The 25511-nt window shown below is 44.8% G+C and overlaps 1 protein-coding gene across 1 annotated transcript in view; it reads left to right on the top strand.

Annotated features, from left to right (window-relative positions):
- Positions 1 to 372: 372 nt before the first annotated feature.
- fmnl2b (formin-like 2b) overlaps positions 373 to 25511 on the top strand; it is a gene marked incomplete at both ends in the record, with an annotated part of 47014 nt that continues 21875 nt past the window's right edge. Inside the window, 14 exons of the mRNA XM_083632585.1 lie at positions 373 to 489; positions 6903 to 6986; positions 8786 to 8866; positions 12493 to 12569; positions 13080 to 13163; positions 13927 to 14070; positions 16836 to 16962; positions 17583 to 17659; positions 18224 to 18317; positions 19342 to 19416; positions 20663 to 20773; positions 21383 to 21532; positions 22794 to 22895; positions 24761 to 24957. Coding sequence (XP_083488711.1) covers positions 373 to 489; positions 6903 to 6986; positions 8786 to 8866; positions 12493 to 12569; positions 13080 to 13163; positions 13927 to 14070; positions 16836 to 16962; positions 17583 to 17659; positions 18224 to 18317; positions 19342 to 19416; positions 20663 to 20773; positions 21383 to 21532; positions 22794 to 22895; positions 24761 to 24957 — 1520 coding nt within the window. The remainder of the gene's footprint in view (positions 490 to 6902; positions 6987 to 8785; positions 8867 to 12492; positions 12570 to 13079; positions 13164 to 13926; positions 14071 to 16835; positions 16963 to 17582; positions 17660 to 18223; positions 18318 to 19341; positions 19417 to 20662; positions 20774 to 21382; positions 21533 to 22793; positions 22896 to 24760; positions 24958 to 25511) is intronic.

Here is a 25511-nt window from a genome sequence, read left to right on the forward strand (position 1 = left end):
CATCACATCGGTGTTTGTCTGTCGCAAGACACAGGAGGCCGGGATCACCGTCTGTCTGTCTGTCGATGGGGATGTCTGTGTGAACGCACCAAGTGTGTGCGTGTGTGTGTGTGTGTGTGTGTGTGTGTGTGTGTGTGTGTGTGTGTGTGTGTGTGTCTGTGATGGCAGACCACATGTGTGTGATGCTGTGTGTGTGGAAGGCTGTGCTCCTCTGGCCTCAGCTCTGAGCTCCAACCCCTCCCATCTGAGAGAGCTGGACCTGAGGTACAATCACAGGATCCACACTGGAGACTGGACTCAAGCGTGTGTTTGTATCAGGGGGAGGTTGCCTCTGTGAGTGACTGAGTTTCTGTGTGTGTGTGTGTGAGTGAGATGGGGAACGTGGAGAGCATGGAGAGCCAGCTGGCGGTGATCCGCTCGCGCGCCGCGCCGGTGCGCCTCCCGATGCCCGACCCGGCCGAGCTGGAGGAGAGGTTCTCCATAGCGCTGGTAAGCACCTGTCTTACACCCTTCACACCACGGCTCCAACCAGAGTCAATCACTTTCATTACCACAATATGCAAGATTACATACAAGTAATTCGCGTAGCGGTCATATCAATATTCAGAGAAAAAAGGAAAATAGAAATATATATATTAAAGAGAAAATCGCAACATTGCGAGTGCGCAGTCCAATATATAAAATATATACAGGAATAGGAGGAGTGTTACGTATCAGAGAGGATACACGCACATCCAAAAGCCAAGTTGGGCAGGTGCTGAGCTCAAAGGTGAACAATAAGTGAAAAATGAATAAAAAGCTCGCACACTGCAAGGGCTCCTAGTTTGTGTTTTTTATTTCAAACACCCAAAAAACGAGGAGTGTTACGTAGGCATTAAATGTGAATTTACAGTCCAAGTTAAATAGGAATAGTTGAATAGGAACTTACAGTCCAAGCGGTGCACGACGTAGTTAACAAGAGTAAATGAGTAATCTAATGGAGTAGAGAGTTCTGGTAGAAGTAGCCACTATAATACTTAAATGTAACAAGTGTAGCCCAGCTGCTGTTGCTGTAAAGTGATTGAGGGGTCATTCAGTTCAGTGGAGTAGTTGTGTGAACATGAGGGGAGGAAATTCACTTTTTTTGTAGCCTGCTAAACATTTTATTTCGTTCTACCAGACCGTCTGGCCTCAAGCTTTCACCCAGTGTTTGCAGTGGGCGGAAGTTGGGCGGATGTACTTGCTTTGACAGACAACTCCTTCAGCCAATCAGCGTGGGATCCACTCAAATCCAAATCCACTCGGGAAACGGCAAAAACATATTTCCGCCGATTCCGCCTGTTGCATACTCCTGTACTTGTTTAATTGTTGTTATTGAGTCTATTTCTGCAATAACTGCACTTTATGGCTGTTTAAACTTGCAGAACATTGATGTTACTCCTCGAGGCGGACTGGCACGGAGACAGTAGTCTGGGCACCTTTCACCCCGCTGTTTGTCATGGGGGCGTAAACCACGGAACCAGAATGAACACCGGAAGGAAGTGCACCAAAAAACCTCTTTGTTGGCGTTAGCTTGACGTCTCTTTCCTCGATTAATTGTCTGATGCAAAGCTTCTGTATTCGCTTAAAAGATGTGAGATTGTGAATCCGCAATGTTTCTACAAGAACTTCTTCAAAAACTTTGTTCGGTACGTCCATCTTTTGTTTTGTTGTTTCCCATTCCGATACGTTGTGTCTAATTGTCAAGTTAACGTAAAAGTTGCCGCTGTTACTTCCTGTCTAGGGCGGGCTCTAGGCCGGAACCAGAAAGGGTGACAAAATCACTTGTAAAGGGAGGCCAGGCTCTTTCTCGCCGAGAAGAGCCTGGTGACGCGAGGTTATGGAGACAGCCATTACTGTTTTGCCAGCGGCGTTCCTGATTGGCTGGTTACAATGTCAACTACGAGGCGGGTCGCTGATTGGCTAGTACGCTTAGCAGTTTCTGCAAACACCCTCTCAGGGCTTGATGCCAGACGGTCTGGTAGAACAAAATGAAATTAAATCTGGCTGGTTTACCAGGCACCTTTTTTTGCCCTTGGGAAATACGTTTCGGGGGCATTTTCGATCATTTCCAGGGCAATTTGATCAATTCTTGGGAAATACCTTAGTTCGTCTTATGTTGCATGATGACTCTTATCCAAGCATATTTTATTTGTAAAAGTTAATCAACAATCACAGTTAAAAAAATATCATTTCCTATCTTCTCATCAACACCGTCTGACTTGTTATGTAATGTATTTTTCTTTCAAATACCATGTAGACCGACTGTACATGTTGCTATCCAGTCCATCCTCCAATCGAGAATCGTAGACTCTTTGACAGCTTTTTTTGGCCCTGCATGGCAGGAGAGGGTCATTTCCATCTGTTTTTAGTCCTGACTCAGCAGGTGGTTTGCGTATTGGAGAACTAGTGAGCTAGCGGTGAACTAGTGAACTAGTGAGTCTGCACCTGGCCTAAAAATAGGTTGGAGGTGCAGTGCAGTTTTTAGGCCAGGTGCCAGATACAAATACATATGTAATGTTTCAACCCAAACAGCGGGTCTTCAGGGCTGCCACGCCCACGACCAGTCTGGACGAATATACCAATGCAGTCACATGAGTTTCTGTGAGGATACCTGCATTCCAACACAGCGTTCGGTTTCAGACTAACTTTTCCACTGGTAGCACAGGTGCCGCACAACACATGATTTGGTTGCACTGTTTTATTGATTTGTGTGTGTGTGTGTGTGTGTGTGTGTGTGTGTGTGTGTGTGAGGGGGGCGGGGCATTCTTGTATTGTCTTATATTGTCAATATATAGGCTAATAAAGGATCCCATTCAATGGATGGCTGGAGAATGATCTAATGTACTCCTATTTTAAATGCCTCCATTTGTCAAACAAATAACTAACCTGTATCTATATGCAGTGGTTTTCAAACTTTTTGTGGAACAAGGCACACCAGATTGCAAGCCAAAATCTCAAGGCACACCTGTATTCATATCCATGCAAGATAGTCTGTAAATGCTTTTTATTTACTTAACAAGTATATTTACTTTTTTGTGTTAAAATAAGTGTTAAATGACTCCGACAGCAATCACTGAAATAGAGTGTTTGGTCAGTGACTTGAAACCCCTGAGTCACTACGAGTTACGGTTGCATAAATACGTCCGCCCTGCCTGCAGGACTACAGGAGAGAGATAGAGGACAGTTTCAGTCAGACTATTTCAGTGATTGCTGTCAGAATATAGAGCCATTTAACACTTATTTTAACACAAAAACATCAGCTTTAACAAAATAATTCAAGAATTCATTTGAAACATATAAAAATGACATCAAAGCAGCAACATACCATTTAATCAATCCAATTAATTGTTTAAGCAGAATATCAGAGCAATTTACATTCTGTTATTAAACCTGTCAGTTTCTTAACTGACCTATTCTCCCTACCTATACCTTTCCAGCTGTCTGTCTGACCAACTGACAGCAAAGAAGAGACTCCATGCGAGGGAAAACAGTGAAAGTTTCGGTCACCGACCTTTTTCAAACAAATAGTTTACAGACATGATGAAGCCCACTTAAGTCACAGCCAATCAAAACTCCAGACAATTATTTCTAAAAGGCATAGCCACTGAATGATGCATAGAAAAATAACAATAATTGGGAAGTCTATATTCATCAAACATTTAGAAATACATATTTAAATAGATAAAATGAGCTTCACTTTATCCAGTGGACTTTAGCTCCGCCTTCGACACGATCATCCCGGCCCTGCTGCACTTGAAGCTCTCCCAGCTGGGTGTGCCTGACCACAGACGTCCTGACCAACAGCTGGGTGTGCCTGACCACAGACGTCCTGACCAACAGCTGGGTGTGCCTGACCACAGACGTCCTGACCAACAGCTGGGTGTGCCTGACCACAGACGTCCTGACCAACAGCTGGGTGTGCCTGACCACAGACGTCCTGACCAACAGCTGGGTGTGCCTGACCACAGACGTCCTGACCAACAGCTGGGTGTGCCTGACCACAGACGTCCTGTTCAGCTGGGTGTGCCTGACCACAGACGTCCTGACCAACAGCTGGGTGTGCCTGACCACAGATGTCCTGACCAACAGGAACTGGGTGTGCCTGACCAGACGTCCTGACCAACAGCTGGGTGTGCCTGACCACAGACGTCCTGTTCAGCTGGGTGTGCCTGACCACAGACGTCCTGTTCAGCTGGGTGTGCCTGACCACAGACGTCCTGTTCAGCTGGGTGTGCCTGACCACAGACGTCCTGACCAACAGCTGGGTGTGCCTGACCACAGATATCCTGACCAACATCTGGGTGTGCCTGACCACAGACGTCCTGACCAACAGCTGGGTGTGCCTGACCACAGACGTCCTGACCAACAGCTGGGTGTGCCTGACCACAGACGTCCTGACCAACAGCTGGGTGTGCCTAACCACAGACGTCCTGACCAACAGCTGGGTGTGCCTGACCACAGACGTTTTGACCAACAGGAACTGGGTGTGCCTGACCACAGACATCCTGACCAACAGCTGGGTGTGCCTGACCACAGACGTCCTGACCAACAGCTGGGTGTGCCTGACCACAGACGTCCTGACCAACAGCTGGGTGTACCTGACCACAGCATATGACTTTGGGGTGGCTGTGGCTCACGAGGTAGAGCGGGTCATTGACTAATCAGAAGGTTGGTGGTTCGATCCCCGGCTCCTCCAGTCCGCATGTCGAAGTGTCCTTGGGCAAGACACTGAACCCCAAATTGCTCCCGATGGCTGTGCCAGCACCCTGCCTGGCAGCTTGCCGCCTTCAGTGTGTGAATGGGTGAATGTAGGCACATTGTAATGCGCTTTGGATAAAAGCGCTATATAAATGCAGTCCATTTACCATTTACCATATCACTGACTTTCCGGCCCATCAGCTCTGGAGCTGCCCAGGGCGGTGTCCTCTCTCCATACTTCTCCCTGTACACCAACAGCTGCACCTCCAGCCATCAGTCCGTCAAGCTCCTGAAATTCGCAGATGACACCATCATCATAGGGGTCATCTCTATTGGTGACGAGTCGGCGTACCAGCCGCGGCGCCACTGGTGGGCCTGGATGGGCCAAGGCCCACCCACTGGGAGCCAGAGCCAATCACGAGCCTTGTTTTTAACCCCCCCAAACAAACATGCGTTCAAAACTGCTCAGCAGCCTGACAAACGCTTTGATTGAAAGGGTTAGGGTCTGTTTTGCCTTGTTCCCATGCGTGAACGTATCCACCGGTATCCGAGACCAAACATGGACATACGAACATTAAGATTAACCTCAAGTTTAACCTATTTACACGGGGTATAAATAGCCCACATGGCTATTTACACACCAATTCAGACTACTGTGTGTGCCTGTGAGCAGAATTTTGTCCGGCCACAGCTATGCCGTGTTATGTGCGATCGGGCTGAAACTTTCAGATAGTGTAAAGCGCACCCGTGCGGGTGACCTGACGGAGATGGATGTTTGAATTATGTAATTACCTAATGATGTGATGTCATCAGTAATGTCATCAGTGATGTCATCCTTCCTGGTGCATAGAGCAGGCGAGGCCACGCAGCAGCCGAGCTGCGGGCGAGCCTAGGAATCAATGCTAGTATCTTAAAAATGACAAAACACACTGGAGGGGAACTTTAAAGGTTCTATATAGAACCACTTCTTCTAAGAGTGTGGGATACAAATAATTATGCCTAAGTAATCAACAATCAAGTGTGGGGTACAAATAATTATGCCTAAGTAATCAACAATCAATATTCAATTAATGTATTGAAAGTTTTGTGTTGAACTATGTTTCGCAGCCTGGTGGAGACTTTTAGCAGCCCATATTATCTGTATGAACCCTGTAAAAATTACAGGGTTCATACAGAGAATATTATTTCAAATTCAAGGATTTTACAATGACTTTTTCCAGCACAATTCTTCTGTTCATAAGGGACTTTGGACAAAAGCAAGAAACCATTCCCTAATCCTTACTGCATTTCATATAGGTGCACATGTTTAGTTGTCTTTCCAGAGAGAGAGAGAGAGAGAGAGAGAGAGAGAGAGAGAGAGAGAGAGAGAGAGAGAGAGAGAGAGAGAGAGAGAGAGAGAGAGAGAGAGAGAGAGAGAGAGAGCTCAATCCGACCCCCAAGGTCCTCAAAGAAAAACAAAACGACCCCCAATCTCATCTGCTACAGTCATTGGATTTGTATCACTAGTATATCAGGAGATTAGCAAGAAATTACCAATCACAACGGGAGAGAGCGTTAAAAATAGGGAGACGCCCACGAAAATCAGGAGTGTTGGCAGGTATGATCTCCAATGTGTGGCCCTTCACTTACTTGATGTAAGTCAGTATGGCCCTCTGGAAAATAATTTTGCCCACCCCTGCTGTAGGACCTAGGGTACAAGTCACACCTTAACTTGATCAGAGGGAAATCAGTTCCCCCTCAGGAAGAGACTGGGGTCAAGACCAAATCCTCTCACCACAAGAACAGCTTCTTCCCTGCCATCATCCTCATCAACAAGGCCCGAAAGCCCCCTCTACCAAGGACCCTACCCCCCCCCCACCCCACTACCCCATGAACACAGTTAAATCCTATTTAATATTGATATGACCGCTACGCTGCATACGATACTTACACTAAGACAAATTGCTCATATGTAATCTTGCATATTGTGGCAATAAAAGTGATCATGATTGTGATATTTAATATAGATCAGTGGTCTGAAAGTGAGACGAGAGATGGTTCAACCTGGCTACTCTGAGATTAGATAGCGTTTGCATGGGTATAACACTGTTCTCACTTTGTCTAAGTCTTTCTGTCTCTCTTTCTGTCTGTGACTATCTCTGTCTGTCTGTCCCTGTCTGTCTCTGTCTGTCTGTCCCTCTCAGAACTCCATGAATCTCCCCCCTGACAAGGTGCGGCTGCTGCGTTGCTATGACAACGAGAAGAAGTGGGAGCTGATATGTGATCAGGTAGGAAGAGGAAGTGACATACCATAGTTACTAGTAGTAGGTCAGTGGTTCTTGAACTCTATAAACATGTGGAGTGTGTGCGTGAACGAGGAGACAGCGTCGCTGGATATACTGGATTCTTTATTCCAACGTCACAAACTATTTACATGCTTTCCTTGGCTTGTACCATCAACCCGGCTAACCCCCGGCTATCACCAACCCGGAACTATAACTAATCTCGCGAGGCCCGTCTACACTCTTCCCTTAAAGGGCCCATGGATAGTAAGGTGAATGGCTTTCTCTCTTGTGGGACCGCCACACATACGTATATATATATATAAGTAAAATGCTTAGTTTTACTTGGTCAAACCAAGCAATTAGAATCAGGGGACACCACAGAAGATTTCACTTGGACAAAAAAATAAGTATCTGCCTTTTTTTTTTTGTCTGAGTGAAATGTTCCATGATCTCTCCTGATTCTAAATATAACTGAATCACTTGGTTTGACCAAGTATAACTATTTTTATAAGCATTTTACAAAATGTCTGTCAGGTGTAGAGGTGTGTGGACCCAAATGCACAACAAAGAGGCAGCAAGGTTTTTAGGAGCAACAAAAGTCTTTACTGAAACTTTAAATACAAAAATAAGAAAACCTACTAGCAAACGGCTAGGCTAAACTCTAAACGAGGCTTGAAACACTGGGATTCACAGCGCGCAACGACATACGATACCAGACAGGGAGGGTAGACAAGGACTCGACAACGACTACACACAGACTGAGACAATATATAGACACAGGTAACTAATGAAACATGAGGGACAGCTGGGAAGGCAGGAACACAGAGGGCAAATCAGGAGAACTGATTGGTGGGGAGAACTCAGGTATTAGGGCAGACTAACAAAGACACATAGGCAACAGGTGGGAGGAAAAGGCAGACTAACGAGGGAACATGGGCAACAGGTGGGGAGAAGACGGGGACTAAAGCTGCGTTCACACCGACCTATTAAAGTTTTTCGCTGGCATCGAGTTTACATACAAAGTCAATGCAAACGAGCGATTGAGCGTATATTCGCCCGGGCGAAAAATCGCTGGGCGTCCGAGCGACAGAGACAGAGCGATAGGGAGGAAATTTGCTCGTCGCTCGTTACGCTGGCATCAGTCGCTCGCTGTTCAACGTTGATTGGCTGCCATGTGAGAGTGAGTCAAGGATCACACTGGCTTGGAACAAACCGCTGGTTTATTGTGTGGCAACAAACCGCATTGACAGCTGATTGACAGGCTGAGAGCTGACATGAAGTGAAGTCTGTACTACCGGTAGGGAGCTCGCGTTAGGAGCACGCTGATAGGCTTAGCTTGTAAACAACTATGGTGGCTCGTAGTGGACAAATATCATGACATTGCGTAACGTTATAGCCCCCAGATGTCCGTCAATTCTTGTGACTGTTGACGAGCGATTTAAACAGAGCGACAGAGCGATTCCAAAGGGTTGAATCGAGCGGCAGAGACAAAAATAAATATCTCGGTGTGAACAGCTTAACACACAAAGGAATAAACATAAGAACAAACTCCTAAGGAATTACACACATGATAACAGCATTGTAACTGGGTGTTACAATGTCTATGGGAAAATGAATGGCGGATTAAATCTCTTAGTGCATATGCCTAAACCGGAACTTCCGGAAGTGACCATGACGCTCTTTATACACCCTAGCTCTAATGACAGTCTTCCAATCACTGTGTGTGTGTGTGTGTGTGTGTGTGTGTGTGTGTGTGTGTGTGTGTGTGTGTGCGCGCGCGCGCGCGCGTGTGTGTGTTGTAGGAGAGGTTTCAGGTGAAGAACCCCCCTCACACCTACATCCAGAAGCTGCGGGGCTTCCTGGACCCACAGGTCACACGCAAGGTGAGCTGGGACATGTAGTTTGGTTTGCTGCAGTGATGAAACAATCTGTAGCCACATGAAGCACAGCTTACCCCCAAGGTGAGAGAAAGAGGTCAGCACTGGGTTGCACCAGCTGTGCAGCTGTGCTTGCCCCTCCCTCATTACCACCACTGAGGTGTCCTTGAGCAAGGCCCTTAACCCCAACCGCTCCAGTGGAGCTGCTCAGTGAGCGGCAGATCAGACTGTGGTTATACACTGGTCAGCTTCCAGGAGTGAATGTGAGTGTGAATGTGAACAGGGTACTCATGAAAAAGAGAGAGAGCACTGCTCTCAGTGAGACGCACCTGAATAAATAAAGACTTCCTCTTTGCGCCAGTCATATTTTAACGACAATCTCATATGCAGATTCAGTATCAGTATGATGCAAAAAAAAAAAAATCATTATTCATGTTCACATTGTCTCTTTCATTTGATATAAAGTCTTCAGCCAGTAGAAAGGGTTATTTTACATCGTGTGACTGAAGTGCAAACTACACCATGCGCCATATCTTACGCCCAGTGCAAGTGCAGGGGCAAGGCCAAGCATTATCTTTGCTAGTTTCTAGCACTTAAAAGCTAACTTTTTTCTTTTAATTACCACTGGGCCGCTGAAACACATCCTTTGATGTACTGACCCAGTGGTCTTTGATGTACTGACCCAGTGGTCTTTGATGTACTGACCCAGTGGTCTTTGATGTACTGACCCAGTGATCTTTGATGTACTGACCCAGTGATCTTTGATGTACTGACCCAGTGGTCTTTGATGTACTGACCCACCCAGTGGTCTTTGATGTACTGACCCAGTGATCTTTGATGTACTGACCCAGTGGTCTTTGATGTACTGACCCAGTGGTCTTTGATGTACTGACCCAGTGATCTTTGATGTACTGACCCAGTGGTCTTTGATGTACTGACCCAGTGGTCTTTGATGTACTGACCCAGTGGTCTTTGATGTACTGACCCAGTGATCTTTGATGTACTGACCCAGTGATCTTTGATGTACTGACCCAGTGGTCTTTGATGTACTGACCCAGTGTTCTTTGATGTACTGACCCAGTGGTCTTTGATGTACTGACCCAGTGTTCTTTGATGTACTGACCCAGTGATCTTTGATGTACTGACCCAGTGGTCTTTGATGTACTGACCCTTTGATGTACTGACCCAGTGATCTTTGATGTACTGACCCAGTGGTCTTTGATGTACTGACCCAGTGGTCTTTGATGTACTGACCCAGTGGTCTTTGATGTACTGACCCAGTGGTCTTTGATGTACTGACCCAGTGGTCTTTGATGTACTGACCCAGTGGTCTTTGATGTACTGACCAGTGGTCTTTGATGTCCTGACCCAGTGATCTTTGATGTACTGACCCAGTGGTCTTTGATGTACTGACCAGTGGTCTTTGATGTACTGACCCAGTGGTCTTTGATGTACTGACCAGTGGTCTTTGATGTCCTGACCCAGTGGTAATGCAAAGAAAAAAGGGTGATTTTGAGTAGAAACTACCACTCAAAACACCTGCACTTGCACTGGGCGTAATGGCCCAATAAGTCTAGATTAAAGGATTTTATGTATAGATTCTGTGGTCCTGTCTGTCTGTCAACATAGTTAACACATTCACTGCCAGCCGTTTTTTTTTACTGTAGGTAGGTTCTGCCAGAGGGTTTTTTTGAGAATTCTGGCTCATCTTTCAAGACCCGAGGATTCTTTTCTGCTAAGATTTTGTGAACACACTATCTCAAAAGAACTATGGTAATAGAATGTGTGCTTTCTCTGTCTAAAAGAGTTAGTTTGTAGAGTTAGTAGTTATGTAAGCATTAGCAGTTGAATACAGCATGGTTTCAGCGTCTGAAAAATTATTTTGAGATAAACGGCTTTTTGTGAAATTCGATAGAACAGTCACTTTAACCATTCATTTTTGGCATCAGTAAGACGTCAGACATCTAAACAATAGTTTTGAACAGTAATTTCCTCCATAACAGCAGGAAACACCCCTCTCATTCAAACTCCTCCCTCCGTGTGTGTTCTTCTTGGCTGCAGCGGGCATGTCACAAGCTCGTTTCTGTTGCTGCTGTAACCTCGCGTCACCAGGCTCACTGCTTCTGCTGCTGCTGCCTGTCTGCTGGCGGCCGCTGTGCAAGTCTGGATCGGCTCGCTCGTTTCTTGTGGTTTGTGTTGAGAGCTTTGATGAAGCTTTTGCGATTCTGGTCTTATTTATGCTGCGTGTTTCAAAGTGTGTTCCACCCGTAATCTATTATGCAAATTTGCAATCCCGCACTGCCAGCAATCAGCGCGAAAACGAAAGCGTTTTCGCCATCCATTTTCATGAGAATGGCTTCCTCACACATGCTTTTTGCTTGCCTTCCTCTAGTCTGGGAGAGCACTGTCGCCACTTAGTGGGTCGGTGGAATGGGTTGTACATGTTCGGTGGCTCCAATAATTATATAAGAGATGTAAAAGGGTTAGATGCACATCCCACGGTCAAAAAAAAAAAATTCATTTTTTTGACGTAAAAACACGTCATTGGCAGTCAACCGTTGGATTTAGTTTGACGTAAAAACACGTCATTGGCAGTGAACGTGTTAATAACCTGTCTGTCTGTCTGTCTGTCAACAGAGTTAATAACCTGTCTGTCTGTCTGTCTGTCTGTCTGTCAACAGAGTTAATAACCTGCCTGTCTGTCTGTCTGTCTGTCTGTCAACAGAGCTAATAACCTGTCTGTCTGTCTGTCTGTCTGCCTGCCTGTCTATCTGTCTGTCTGTCTGCCTGTCTGTCTGTCTGTCTGTCTGTCTGTCTGTCTGTCTGTCTGTCAACAGAGCTAATAACCTGTCTGTCTGTCTGTCTGTCTGTCTGTCTGTCTGTCTGTCTGTCTGCCTGCCTGTCTGTCAACAGAGTTAATAACCTGTCTGTCTGTCTGTCTGTCTGTCTGTCTGTCTGTCTGTCTGTCTGTCTGTCTGTCTGTCAACAGAGTTAATAACCTGCCTGTCTGTCTGTCTGTCTGTCTGTCAACAGAGTTAATAACCTGCCTGTCTGTCTGTCTGTCTGTCAACAGAGCTAATAACCTGTCTGTCTGTCTGTCTGTCTGTCTGTCTGTCTGTCTGTCAACAGAGCTAATAACCTGTCTGTCTGTCTGTCTGTCTGTCTGTCAACAGAGTTAATAACCTGCCTGTCTGTCTGTCTGTCTGTCAACAGAGTTAATAACCTGCCTGTCTGTCTGTCTGTCAACAGAGTTAATAACCTGCCTGTCTGCTGTCTGTCTGTCTGTCTGTCTGTCTGTCAACAGAGCTAATAACCTGTCTGTCTGTCTGTCTGTCTGTCTGTCTGTCTGTCTGTCTGTCAACAGAGTTAATAACCTGCCTGTCTGTCTGTCTGTCAACAGAGTTAATAACCTGCCTGTCTGTCTGTCTGTCTGTCTGCCTGTCTGTCAACAGAGTTAATAACCTGTCTGTCTGTCTGTCTGTCTGTCAACAGAGTTAATAACCTGTCTGTCTGTCTGTCTGTCAACAGAGCTAATAACCTGTCTGTCTGTCTGTCTGTCTGTCTGCCTGCCTGTCTGTCTGTCAACAGAGTTAGTAACCTGTCTGTCTGTCTGTCTGTCTGTCTGTCTGTAGAAATTCAGGAGGAGAGTCCAGGAGTCGACTCAGACGCTCAGAGAGCTGGAGATTTCCCTACGCACCAATCATATAGGGTATCTGTCTGTCTGACTACCTGTCTGTGTGTGTTTGTGTAACTGTTTCTCTCTCTCTACCTGTCTGTCTCTCCGCTGGTTAACTGTCTGTGTGTGTGTGTGTGTGTGTGTGTGTGTGTGTGTGTGTGTGTGTGTGTGTGTGTGTGTGTGTGTGTGTGTGCGTCTCTACCTGTCTGTCTCTCAGCACTGTAAAAACTGAAATCTTAGCAAGTGAAAATATCTTGTATTTAGTCAATAAGTCTAATATTGAGTAGACATATTATTTCAGAAAATTTTCTTAGATGTAAAACAAGAAAAACTAAATCTTGTTTTAAGAACTTTTTTTCTCAAATCAAGACAAAAAAATTAAATAAGCAAAAATATGTGTCAGTGGGGTAAGACAATTCAGCCTATGCAAGATAATTTCTACTCAATTTTAGACGTATTATACTACATAAAAGATATTTCCACTTGCTAAGATTTCAGTTTTTGCAGTGTAGTTAACTCTCTCTCTACCTGTCTGTCTCTCAGCTGGGTGAGGGAGTTCCTGAATGAGGAGAATCAAGGTTTGGACGTTCTGGTGGAATATCTGTCGTTCGCCCAGTATGCTGTCACGTAAGTCATGACTGTGTGTGTGTGTGTGTGTGTGCGTGTGCGTGTGCGTGTGCGTGTGCGTGTGCGTGTGTGCACGCGTGCGTGCGTGTGTGCACGCGTGCGTGCACGCGTGCGTGCGTGCGCGTCTGTCTGTCTGTCTGTCAAGCGGCAACCTATGTCTTGAAAAAATTGCAGTTCCTCGATTCACCACTTCCATCCAAAGGGAGTCAAAGGTTCACCTAAACCAGACAGAATACACAAACACTGCATAACAACTAAAACAGACATGATGGTTATTTAGGACATCATTTGTCACTCGACCAACTGTATTTGTCCAGCTGCTACTCAGCCAGCTTTTTAGAGAGGACTTAAAGCCAGTTTTCCTGTCTGTATAACTGTGGGTGATCTGATCTATAATTTTTATCAGATGACGTACAAATACATCTGATTTGAGCCAAAGATCGTATATTGATCTTTGGCTAATACATTGTTCCATTGCAACATCATGGCTGCAGCGCTGTTGTCAGAAAAGGAGAAGAGCCTCGCCCCCGCCTTCAATACGATCTTTGTCTGCATTCCAGGTGGAAGTGACCGGAACAATATGGTGTCCTGTACCTCCGCAAAAATGTTCATCCAGAAGCCAGAATATTGTTATAAATATCAAAGCTGGTGGGCTTTATGGAAAGAGCGTGACTCGAATGAGTTGATGCCAGCCCCAATCGCTAGTTTCAAGTCTTCTTCAATACAGCATGATGTTCATTTAGTCAATTATGGACCCGTGTAGGTTTGACGGCGAGCTGTCGGACACGGGAGGCGAGGTCTCGTCCATCGACTCTCCCTGGAGTCGGTCCATCGAGGATCTCCATGGTGACTGCAGCCTCCCGTCCCCCTCCTCCTCCGCCCCCAGAGCATCACGCCACTCCATCAGGTAACACACACACAAACACACACACAGACACACAAGCATGCACACACACACACACACATGTACACGCACACGCACACACACACACACACACACACACACACACACACACACACACACACACACACACACACACACACACACACACACAATGTTGTTTTTGTTTAAGTTTTGGTCCGAGTGGAATGTTCTATGGTCTCTCCTGATTCAAAATTACGATTACGATTACGAAAACTTTATTGTCCACAAGTGGAAATTCGTCTTTGGTCCCACCACAGACACGTCTCAAAAGCATAAAACACATGAAACACATGAAACAATGCAATTATGACAAAACTCACTGAACAGTGGATGAGAGGAGTCGTTAATGATCCTCTCAGCTTTACTTTTTAAATTATTTCATGGTACAGACTACTTAGCTGCTTCTGTGGCTTCCCTAGGATCTTGGAGGCCATATTCACTATTCTCTGCAGCTTGTTTCTCCATTTAATGTTCAGATTGCCATAATCATGTTAAAAGATAAAATGCTTTCCACTAGGCTCTTATATACAGTTTCTAGAATGTTTTGGCTTACTCCAAAATTGTTGAGCTTGCGTAGCAAGGGGAGGCATTTTTTTAATGTGATCGGTATTTGCTTTAAAGGTAAGACTGCTCAATGTATTTTCCCAGATATTTAAAATCGTCAACCATCTCAACCGTTTGTCCGTTGATGATTATTGGCTGCATTGAATTTTTATTGTTTTTTAACATTAGCTCCTTGGTCATAAAGACATTTATTTCTAAGGAGCTTGTTCTCTCTCTGTGTGTTCCCCTCCTGCAGGAGAGCAACCAACGCCTTATCACCTGCGTACTTAAATATACGAAAATATACATGATCAATAATAAACTCATTTGTGTACACAGAGAAAAGAGGAGGTGAACAAATTGTCCCATGTGGTGCTCCTGTGTTCAACACAATCTCATCTGAGACAATACCATTAACTAATGGCCCATTTCCACCGCTTTTTTGTCTCATTCCACCGATCAACAACATGGACAGCCCGGGTTGAGTCGGGGTTGAGTCGTGCTAGTTTTGGTCCCTGCTTTGTTGAGGTTCCAGCGCTGTGGACCCGGTACCATACAGTGACGTGAAAACACTGCAGATGACTGATTGGTCAATGCTGCATACCAGTTTAGTGGGGCTTACCTTCTCTTCTGTTATGTTATTTCCATCAGTCTTTTGTGTTGCTGCCTGCGGCTCTGGTGAAATAAAATCGATCTCCTTACTCAGCTTTAACATGGCGGTGGTTTTCAATTGTTTTGAGAGAGAAAAAGTCCGCTCCTCAAGAAGCCCTTGTAGTTGTGTGCAGCGTCGGCTCCGCTAGGCCGCAGGTGGGGGTTTAGTGAAGCCGCGGTCTTGCCTGGTGAGAGGCCGCCGGGGTAGAGGCTTCACTTCTCCCTGTAGCGCAACCCCCGTCCCTCGCGCAGCGCATGCATGTGAGTTTGACTAACAACAAAGTGTCGGCCATTCTCCTGGCCGATTGTCACATTTGCCCATGTACACTGTAGGTCATTTAGAGGCACCAGTATTTCAGAAACAGTTTAAAAGTTCTGTGTATGGATTTAATTTTAACGTTATATGTTATAGCCTACTTCGGCTATGGGCGGAGGGCAGATATGCGGTCGCTATGACGACCAGGTGTGGGCGGAGGCGAGTAAACTTGCTATGGAAACAGAGTCTATATCAAGTAGAGCCGAGTAAGACCAGATCGAGTAGAGCTGTACTGTGCTGTTATATGTGGTGGAAATGAGCCAAGACTCTTTGGGGGCGCTCAGAGAGGAAGTCTCTGATCCAGTGAATAATTCCGCCGTTAACCCTTAGATCGAGTAGTCTCTGCAGAAGGGTACTGTATGTATTTGCATGGTATTAAATGCAGATGGAAAATCAATAAAAAGAACTCTAACATAATGTGTGGGGACTTGTAGATGTTTCGCTATAGTATTGAACAAAGTTACAGTTGCATCGTCTGTGCCCCTCTTACTCTTATGTGAACTGTAGGTGGTCTAGGCCAGGGGTTCCCAACCTTTTTTGTGCCAAAGACCGGTAGATACAGTACATGGAAAAAAAAGTCGCGGACCGGTTGTCAATTTTAATGGTTTAGTTACATATTTACTCATCAGGTGGCGACAAAGGGTAAATAACAGCGTTTTGTGTTGTACTGTATGTAGCCTATACAGTATTTATGTTTTTGTTTTAACTACAAAAATAAATAAACGTCAACTTGAAACTATGTTTCAACTACCACACACAGCCTATAATATTATAGCCTATGTTTATAAAAAAAAATATATATATATTTTTTGGAGGGGACCGGCTCGCGGCCCGGTACCAAATGCGTTGCGGCCCGGTACCAGTCCGCGGCCTGGTGGTTGAGGACCACTGGTCTAGGCCACTAGATACAGAAGATGTCATATGTCTGCTTAAAACTCTCTCCATGCATTTACCTAGGATGGAGGTGAGTGCAACGGGCCTGAAATCATTCAATTCTGAAGCCCCCGACTTCAGAAGCTGAATCGCTTGATTTGACCAAGTAAAACAATTTTTACAATTTTTACCAAATGTCTATGGGGAAATCAATGGTGGATGAATTCCCTTGGTTCAATGCCTAACCCGGAAGTGGGCGTTTTTTTTTGTGCACTATTAATCTGTTATGTCTCTAACTGTCTCTACTTTATTGTGTGTGTGTGTGTGTGTGTGTGTGTGTGTGTGTGTGTGTGTGTGGGTGTAGCTCAGCCCTGGTCACTCGCTCCAACACGCTGCCGAGCCGCCGCACGCTGAAGAACTCCCGGCTGGTGTGTAAGAAAGATGACGTGCACGTGTGTGTGATGTGTCTGAGGGCTGTGATGAACTACCAGGTACACACACACACACACACACACACACACACACACAGACAAGTACACACACACACACACACACACACACCAACGCGTGTCATAGAACCCCGATATCACACCAACACATGTCATAGACCCCCGATATCGCACCAGCGCATGTCATAGACCCCCGATATCACGTCAACGCATGTCGTGGACCCCCCGATATCATGCCAATACATGTCATAGACCCCCTGATATCGCACCAACATGTGTCATCGACCCCCGATATCATGCCAACGCATGTCGTAGACCCACCGATATCACTCCAACGCATGCCGTAGACCCACCGATATCACGCCAACGCATGTCGTAGACCCACCGATATCATGCCAACGCATGTCGTAGACACCCCGATATCACGCCAATGCATATCATAGACCCCCCAATATCATGCTTTGGGCATGTCAGACCCCCTGCGGTGCCACGGCCTTGTCAGTTAATTTCACGTGCACATAGACTACACCACTGCACACTCATCTGTCATCCTAGACTGTTTGTGGATTGGTTTACTGATTTTCTCTCCTCCTCTCCTCTCCTCTCCTCTCCTCTCCTCTCCTCTCCTCTCCTCCTCTCCTCTCCTTGTTTCCTCTCCTCAGTATGGTTTCAACATGGTTATGTCTCATCCTCATGCTGTGAATGAAATCGCCCTCAGTCTCAACAACAGGAACCCCAGGTCAGTCCAACATTACAAACTACAGACACAGCTACAGACTATAGACAAAACTACAAACTACAGACAAAACTACGGACATACTACAGAGAAAACCACAGAGAAATCTAATCTACATACAAAACTACAGACCACAGACAAAATTACAGACTACAGACAAAACTACAAACTACAGACAAAACGACAGACTACAGACAAAACTAAAGACAAAACTATAGACTACAGAGATGAACCTACCTAAATCATCTAATCTCATTCTACATTGAGCATTCAACTTCACATGACGTACATGGTCTGTCTAACTCAACACAAACTACAAACTAGAGACAACATACAGGCACACTACAAACCAGAGAAAACCACAAACTACAAGAAACCTTGTTAAAAACGTTTTATATTTTAATATCAAAACTAAATTTTAACGTTGATCTTCCTCATCAACCTCTCTCTCTCCCTCCCTCTATCTTTTGCCCTCACTCTCTCTTCCGCTCTATCTCTCTCTTTGTCTCTTTCTCTCTCTGCCCCCCCCCCCCCCTCTCTCTCTCCCTCTCTCTCTCTCTCTCTCAGGACGAAGGCCTTGGTATTGGAGTTGTTGGCAGCAGTGTGTTTGGTCAGAGGAGGACATGAGATCATCCTGTCTGCCTTCGACCACTTTAAAACTGTGAGAATGAAAACAATATACACTTTAAATGTTATTATGCACTGTAAACATGAATATACACTGTAAATATTATTATATATGTAGGCAATTATAGCTCACTTCAGGTTGTGGTATAATTAAGCAATATAGCACGAGAGCAAGTGTGTTGTGGAGAATATATCCACAGATATATTCCACAACACCACGCAGCTCGAGTGCTATATTGCTTTTATAAAACGGTTTCCAAGTATAATAATATAATAATAATAATACTATAAGTCCGACTGGCATTGTATTCTGATAGAGTCAGTTGAAACACTACTGTAAGGCGGGACCTCTAGCAAGAAGATAGACGTGCGGGTGATTTGATTGGATCGTTCTGGAGACTGAAGTCGACATTGGCCAATCCTGGCACTTGCTGAGAAGCTGAGAGCGTTTTGCAAAGCCCGACACCAGAGCCGTATGCCGACACCAAGTAACGTTACGTCTTATTTAGAAATGCGGGGTTAAGAGTGAGGGCGCGCGAGAGAGGGGTTAAGACATTAGCCCGCGTCTATTCTTGTACAAAACATCATTTTCTGCGAAGTATTAGTAAAGTTATAAGCGAAGATCGATTCACAAGCTGTCAGCTGTCAGCTCCGCCATTTGTTTTTTTTTTAAACCAAAGGCTTTTAGTAAGAGAGTTGCCATGGCAACCAATAACCGAGTCCAATAACCCATGGCCATGGGTTATTGGACTCGGTTATTGGATTTATACAATGGCTGTGAACCAATCAGATTGCTTGATTTGAGAGAGCCGTTTTATAATGGTCATTATATCACAGTTAAGGGGCGTTCTAAGGGACGTTCATCCCGAAGCGGAGGGCGACAACCCCAACCCGAACACCATTAATTCTTCCATAGACATCTCGTAAAATGCTTATAGAAATAGTTTTACTTGGTCAAACCAATCAATTCAGCTATGTTTAGAATCAGGAGAGATCATAGAACTGTTCACTCGGATGAAGAAGAAAAAACATGTTGCAAAAAAATCCTTTTTTTGCAGGTGTGTTCAGAGTCGATGCGTTTTGAGAAGCTGATGGAACATTTTAAGAGCGAAGACGACAACATTGACTTCATGGTAAGATGAGTTAACCTTGCCTTCCCTCAAGTTTACATTAACTTTACCTTCACTCAACTTTACATTAACTTTACCTTCCCCCAACCTTACATTAACTTTACATTCCCTCAACTTTACAGTAACTTTACATTCCCTCTACTTTACATAATATTGACTGAAACTGTCTGACCGGCCTCATCTGATGGGTTGTTTATTATGTCCAGTATCCATGACATAAAATTATGTAATTAGTTGTTATGAAAATGAAGAAATGTTTTAAAATGTCAATATGAGCTGCCATCGCTCTGTTAGTCCAGGGAGGAAATGACATCATCACAGTCTGTTCTCATAGAGATCCAAAGTCCCTCCCCTTCCGGCAGGCCAGGGCCCTATGCGAACCAAAGTGAGAAAAAATATGAATGATGGTGACTGGTGAGAGACAATATTTTTTTGATCCTGTTTGAATTTTGTCATGAGGTACACATGTCATGTTTGTCAATTTAAAAGATAACTTTGCAAGTCAAGAAAGTTGCAGTTTTTTGTAAAACCGTTGCACTATAACTTATAAATCAGACAGACTACACACAATCAGTTGCATAAGTGACATCTCTACCGCCAGGTGATGTCAGTGTTGGTGTGACGTATATTGTGCGAGACCAGATATGAAGTTGAGCAGCTTCATACAAAACTAAACATTACGTTTCAGTTTTACGACAAACTGTGACGTTCTTGACGTGCAAAGTCATCTTTTAACTTCATGGCACAATCAAACAGGATAAAAAAAAAGTATTCTCTTGCCGTTCACCACCATTCATATTTTTTTTTAGGGTGGTGCGTAGCTGAAGCAGGAAGTAGTCGGTGACTTTGGATTCTGTATTCCCACCGTGTCAAATTTTGTTGCTTCAAGTCCCTCTCTGTCACTGTACCGAGGTTCAAAAAGGTTCCGTTTTTCCTCATATTTGGAGGTGCAGGGTCGTCCAGCAGAACTTCCACAACATCTGAAAACCATTCAAATAAGCCGGAGCTCGTTAAGGCTAAGGGTTTATGGGTGGGATTTGGACTGGTAGATACCTTGCTTTTCACACGGGAGAGTCGAGTTCACATCCCAGCATGTTCTGATTTTAACCCTAACGGCACTAAATGCGATATTCAGCCCTACTAGATGTCAGCAAAACACTGTTACTGTATATATATCCAGCAAGACAGGGGAGTGATGCTGTTCTGGGCAGTGAAGGAAGCCATGCCCCTCACTGTGTTGTGAAAACAGGTGGCCTGTATGCAGTTCATCAACATCGTGGTCCACTCAGTAGAAGACATGAACTTCAGAGTCCATCTGCAGTATGACTTCACCAAGCTGAATCTGGATGAGCACTTAGAGGTAACATTTAAATACTTTTATTTGGATCCAAAAGTAGGGCAACTATGAAAGATCCAAATATTTTGGAAGAAGGTTACAGTACAGCGCAGTATATATGATAAAACCAGAGAATGGATGCATGTGCTTGTAGCCACAGGATTGTATATATATATATATATATATATATATATATATATATATATATATATATATATATATATACACACACACACACACACACACACACACACACACACACACACACATGTATATATGTCATACATATATATATATATGTCATAATATTTTCTACCAAGGGCTGATACTGTATGTGAAGCAATGTGTTTTTGTTCCTTATGTAATTTTATGTGACTCTCTCATTTGTGTATGTTTTTATGGTTTGAGCCCCTGAAACCTAAAACGATTTTCTATCATTGTGTGAAAGCAAAGTTTTTTGAATCTTGAATCTTTGAATCTTGAATCCATGTACAGGTAACACCCACACACACACACACACACACACACACACACACACACACACACACACACACACACACACACACACACACACACACACACACACACACACACACGCATACACAGCTGACCTGTCTGTCTCTCTCTCTGTAGAGGCTGAAGCACACAGAGAGCGACAGGTTGCAGGTTCAAATCCAGGCATACCTGGATAACGTGTTTGACGTTGGGACACTGCTCGAGGACGCCGAGACCAAGACCGCTGCCCTGGAGCGGGTTGAGGAGCTGGAGGAGAACCTGACTACAGTAAGACAGACAGACAGACTTTGGGCATTATCCAGAGATGGGGACTTGGACTTGCGACTTGGACTCAAGTCGCACTTAAGTCGCATGCCTCAATACAGCGATTGCGAGACGGGAATCTGATTGGTTTGACTGATGTAACGCCCAGGCATTGCCTGGCCACACCTGTGAATAATTCTGGTGCTTAAGACCGCCCAAATCCCATTTGTGCTGGCATTTTGGGGGCGCAGATGATTTGGCACGGCTCTAATTTGCGCCTGCGGCAGGTGCCATGAACATTTCCGCATCCCCGCCAAGAATTGCATCCCCACCATATTTTGGGACATTTAAACAGTTACATTTCTCTATAAATCATTACAATATGCTCCCGTGAGGTGGGAATGCATTTAGCTGCTGCCCAGGCGGGGGTGCAAAACTCGGCATAACACCTGGACACTTGTGCAAGGCGGAGTGCTGTCGTTAAGGCACGCAAACAGGTGCGCAAGTGCAAATAGGGGATATCGCCTGTACCAAGATAGGGCCCATAACTCTGATTGAAATTATCAACTGCAGACTATGATTGAAACAGTCTAACAGCTGCATTTTGGACCATTTGGAGCCTAGACATGGAAGAATGACTCAGGGAAGTGAGCAGAGAGTTACAATGGTCTAGGCGTGACCGTGACGAGACAAATACTTGAATAATTTTTTCAAGGTCTTGAAAAGATCAAATAGATTTGATTCTAGCAATATTTCTTAATTGAAAGAAACATGATTGGACCAGTTTCTTAACATGGCATTCAAAATTCAAGTGTTGGTCGCTTGACTTGCTGCCAAAGGACCGATGCACTGCTGTACTTTCTCAGAGATGTTTGCTGGACCTATGATGAGGACTTCTGTCTTATCAGAGTTAAGTTTTAGGAAGTTATCAGGCATCCAGTCCTTGATGGCTGTTAGGCAGTCTTGCAAGGTAGAGAGTTTGAATGTCAATTGAATTGAAGGAAAAGTGTAACTGTGTATCATCTGCGTAACAGTGGTAGCAAATACAAAGACATAAGACTTGACTTGGACTCTAGCTCAAAGACATGGGTATTGACTTGGACTTGCAAAAAATTGTGAGCGTCTCGGGCGTTACCACAGCTGAGATTTTAGTCCAGTTAAATGGGACTCTGGTTGGTTCCCCCCTTGGCAGTAACCTTTCATGTGTGTGTGTGTGTGTGTGTGTGTGTGTGTGTGTGTGTGTGTGTGTGTGTGTGTGTGTGTGTGTGTGTGGTTGTTTGTGCAGATGTCGGAGCGTGTTGTGGACGTGGAGAATGAGGCCATGCTGAAGATCGTTGAGCTGGAGAAACAGCTGATGCAAACCAACAAAGAGCTGGACCAGCTCCGGGTTAGTACTGTCATCACGGAAGCCGAGTACTCGGATGAAACAAGTATCCGGTACAGATAATGTAGTACTTTTATCATGGGTTTTGTTACGGGGTACGGTGGTGCAGTGGTAATCGCTGTCGCCTCACAGCTCGAAGGTCCTGGGTTCGATTCTCACCTGGGACGCTGTGGGCGCTGGAGTTGTGACCCCCCCATATCTTCAGTGCCTACTGCCCAGGTGGGCTATCTCGTCGAAAGGGCCTTTCTGTGTGGAGTTTGCATGTTCTCCCCGTACCCCCCAGGGGCTTCCTCCGTACATAACCCCCCACTAAAAACATGCAGAAGATCGTCATCCGACCAGTGACGACAACATCTGAAGTTGGTCCAATGATGGTCCAATGAAGGTCCCCGGGCGCTGGAAAGAAATAGCGACCACTGCTCCTGGCCTGCCCCCTGGAGGAAAGGACAAGCCTGGATGGGTCAAATGCAGAGGACATATTTCACCGGCCACCGTCAGCATGAGTGTGTGTAGTGGCCGCATGCATGTGTTGTAGTGTGTTCGTGTGACAATAAAGACGGGCTGCCGTCTGAATCGTAAAAAAAAACCTACAATACCAGTACCCTTAACCCATTGATACCTGATGCAGCATTTGTGTGTGTATCCCTTTAAGACCGCGAACCGTGTGACGCGGTTCGCGGTCTTAAAGGGATACACACACAAATGAGGCATATACACGCAAATGCTGCATCAGGTATCAATGGGTTAAAGTGATACAGATACAAATAGAGTATTTCTTTCAATACTTTTTTTAGCCATACTTTGAACATTTTGGTTGCATCTTGGCACCCTGAACTGCGCCACATCCACTTTCAGTCTAAACCCTGCCCACTTTTTATTTAAGCCACGCCCCATCTGAGTACAGATACGGATACAGATAATTTTGTTGGTTAAACAGATAAAGATACAGATAATGGTGTACTCACTCACTCCACACATCACCATGGGAAGCATTTAGACATTTTAAACAGTACCATGGAGACATTTCATATAGTGCCATGAAAATGCTAAACGGTGACACTTCAATAACAGTTGATGACATAGCTCCAACATGAAAATCAAAAATTCTCCTTCTCCTTGTTCCTGATTTCCAGAAATGCACAATTTGAGTTTTTTCTCTATTTTTCTCTCTAGTTTTTCTCTATTACTGTAATTACGGTAATAATGTCGATTTTCTACTCCAGAGATACGATATTCTGCAACTTCTTCTCATTCGGGTATTATGTCATCTGCGTACAGCGAAATAATCAAATTCATATCACCGAATTGCAAACCAAGATTTTCACTTTTAATTTGTTGGGCTAAATCATTAATAAACAAAGCAAAGAGGGTAGGGGAGAGAACATCACCTTGTTGTGAAAAACCACCCTGTTTTCTTATCATTCACCTGCACACCGGGGATTTACATAAAGCTTTAATGGCTTTATAACATTTTCCATCCACACCAGCCGAGATGAGTTTAAACTCATTAATTCCATTGTCAACACAATCAAACGCTTTCTGGAAATCAATAAAACTAACAAAAGTAGATTTTGCCGAGCTGCGAATGCGAGCTGCAGGGCCAGCTCGGCGAGCTGCAGGAAGGGCGAGGCCGCGCAGATATTTTAATGCGGAAATGTTACATATTGTGTGTAACTATTAACTAACCATTCATTAATGTACCCTATTAAGTTAAGTTTGTGTTTAACTTTGTTTAATCTGGGAGGGACCTTGCAAAATCATTACAATATCCTTGCAAGGTCCCTGTGCCAATTGAAGATTGGTGCATCTGTATGTATGCTATCAGTAACCCCTAGATACAGAGATGATAATGCTGGTATTTTATGCAGGAGGGGTATGCCAGTGCTAACACACAGGTGCACACGCTGCGGCGGATGGTGCGTGAGAAGGACCAGACGATCAAGCGCCAGAGTCGTCTGGAGCGCCAGGCGCAGGAGGCTCAGCAGGCCCAGAGAGGGGAGGGGGACGGGGGGGTGGCTGACTCTGCGTCGCCCTCTCCTCCCCCCTGTCCCAATCTCTCTCCCAGGTATTCTCCCTTCGAGAACTATTTCAGTGTTTTCTGATTTTTCTATGTGGTCCATCTCCTTAAATGTGTCAGTTTCTACCTGCTGCTCCACCAGTAGGGTTGGGATATCGTTCCCATTCGAACCGATACTGGTACCGGTTCCGGTTACTGGAATTCGGTACTGGTACCCAATGGTACCCTTTTTTTTTTACTTTACTCTCTCCGTAATTACAAACATGTGATGTCAGTTGTAAGTCCAAATTTATATTCATTTCAGCATTCTTATTTATTTAGAACATTTTACACACAGATGCAGTCTCAGCCATTTGGCACCGATAGATTCTACTTGAATCGGTAGGCTGCTCAGTAGTACTGATGTAATTCGGTTGGTACCCTTAAATGTACCGATTTTGGTACCCAACCCTACCCACCAGTCCAGACATTTTTAAATCGGTGTTTCCAATCTCTCAGCTCATTGACTCACATTAAATTCAAACAGCAGAGAAAACAGCTGCAAACTCCAATCACACCAGAATTGTCCTTTAATTGATCAGACAGACGGGTCAATAGCTAGA

This window comes from Poromitra crassiceps (genome assembly GCF_964638095.1).
Source record: "Poromitra crassiceps genome assembly, chromosome: 3".
Taxonomy (NCBI): Eukaryota; Metazoa; Chordata; class Actinopteri; order Beryciformes; family Melamphaidae; genus Poromitra; species Poromitra crassiceps.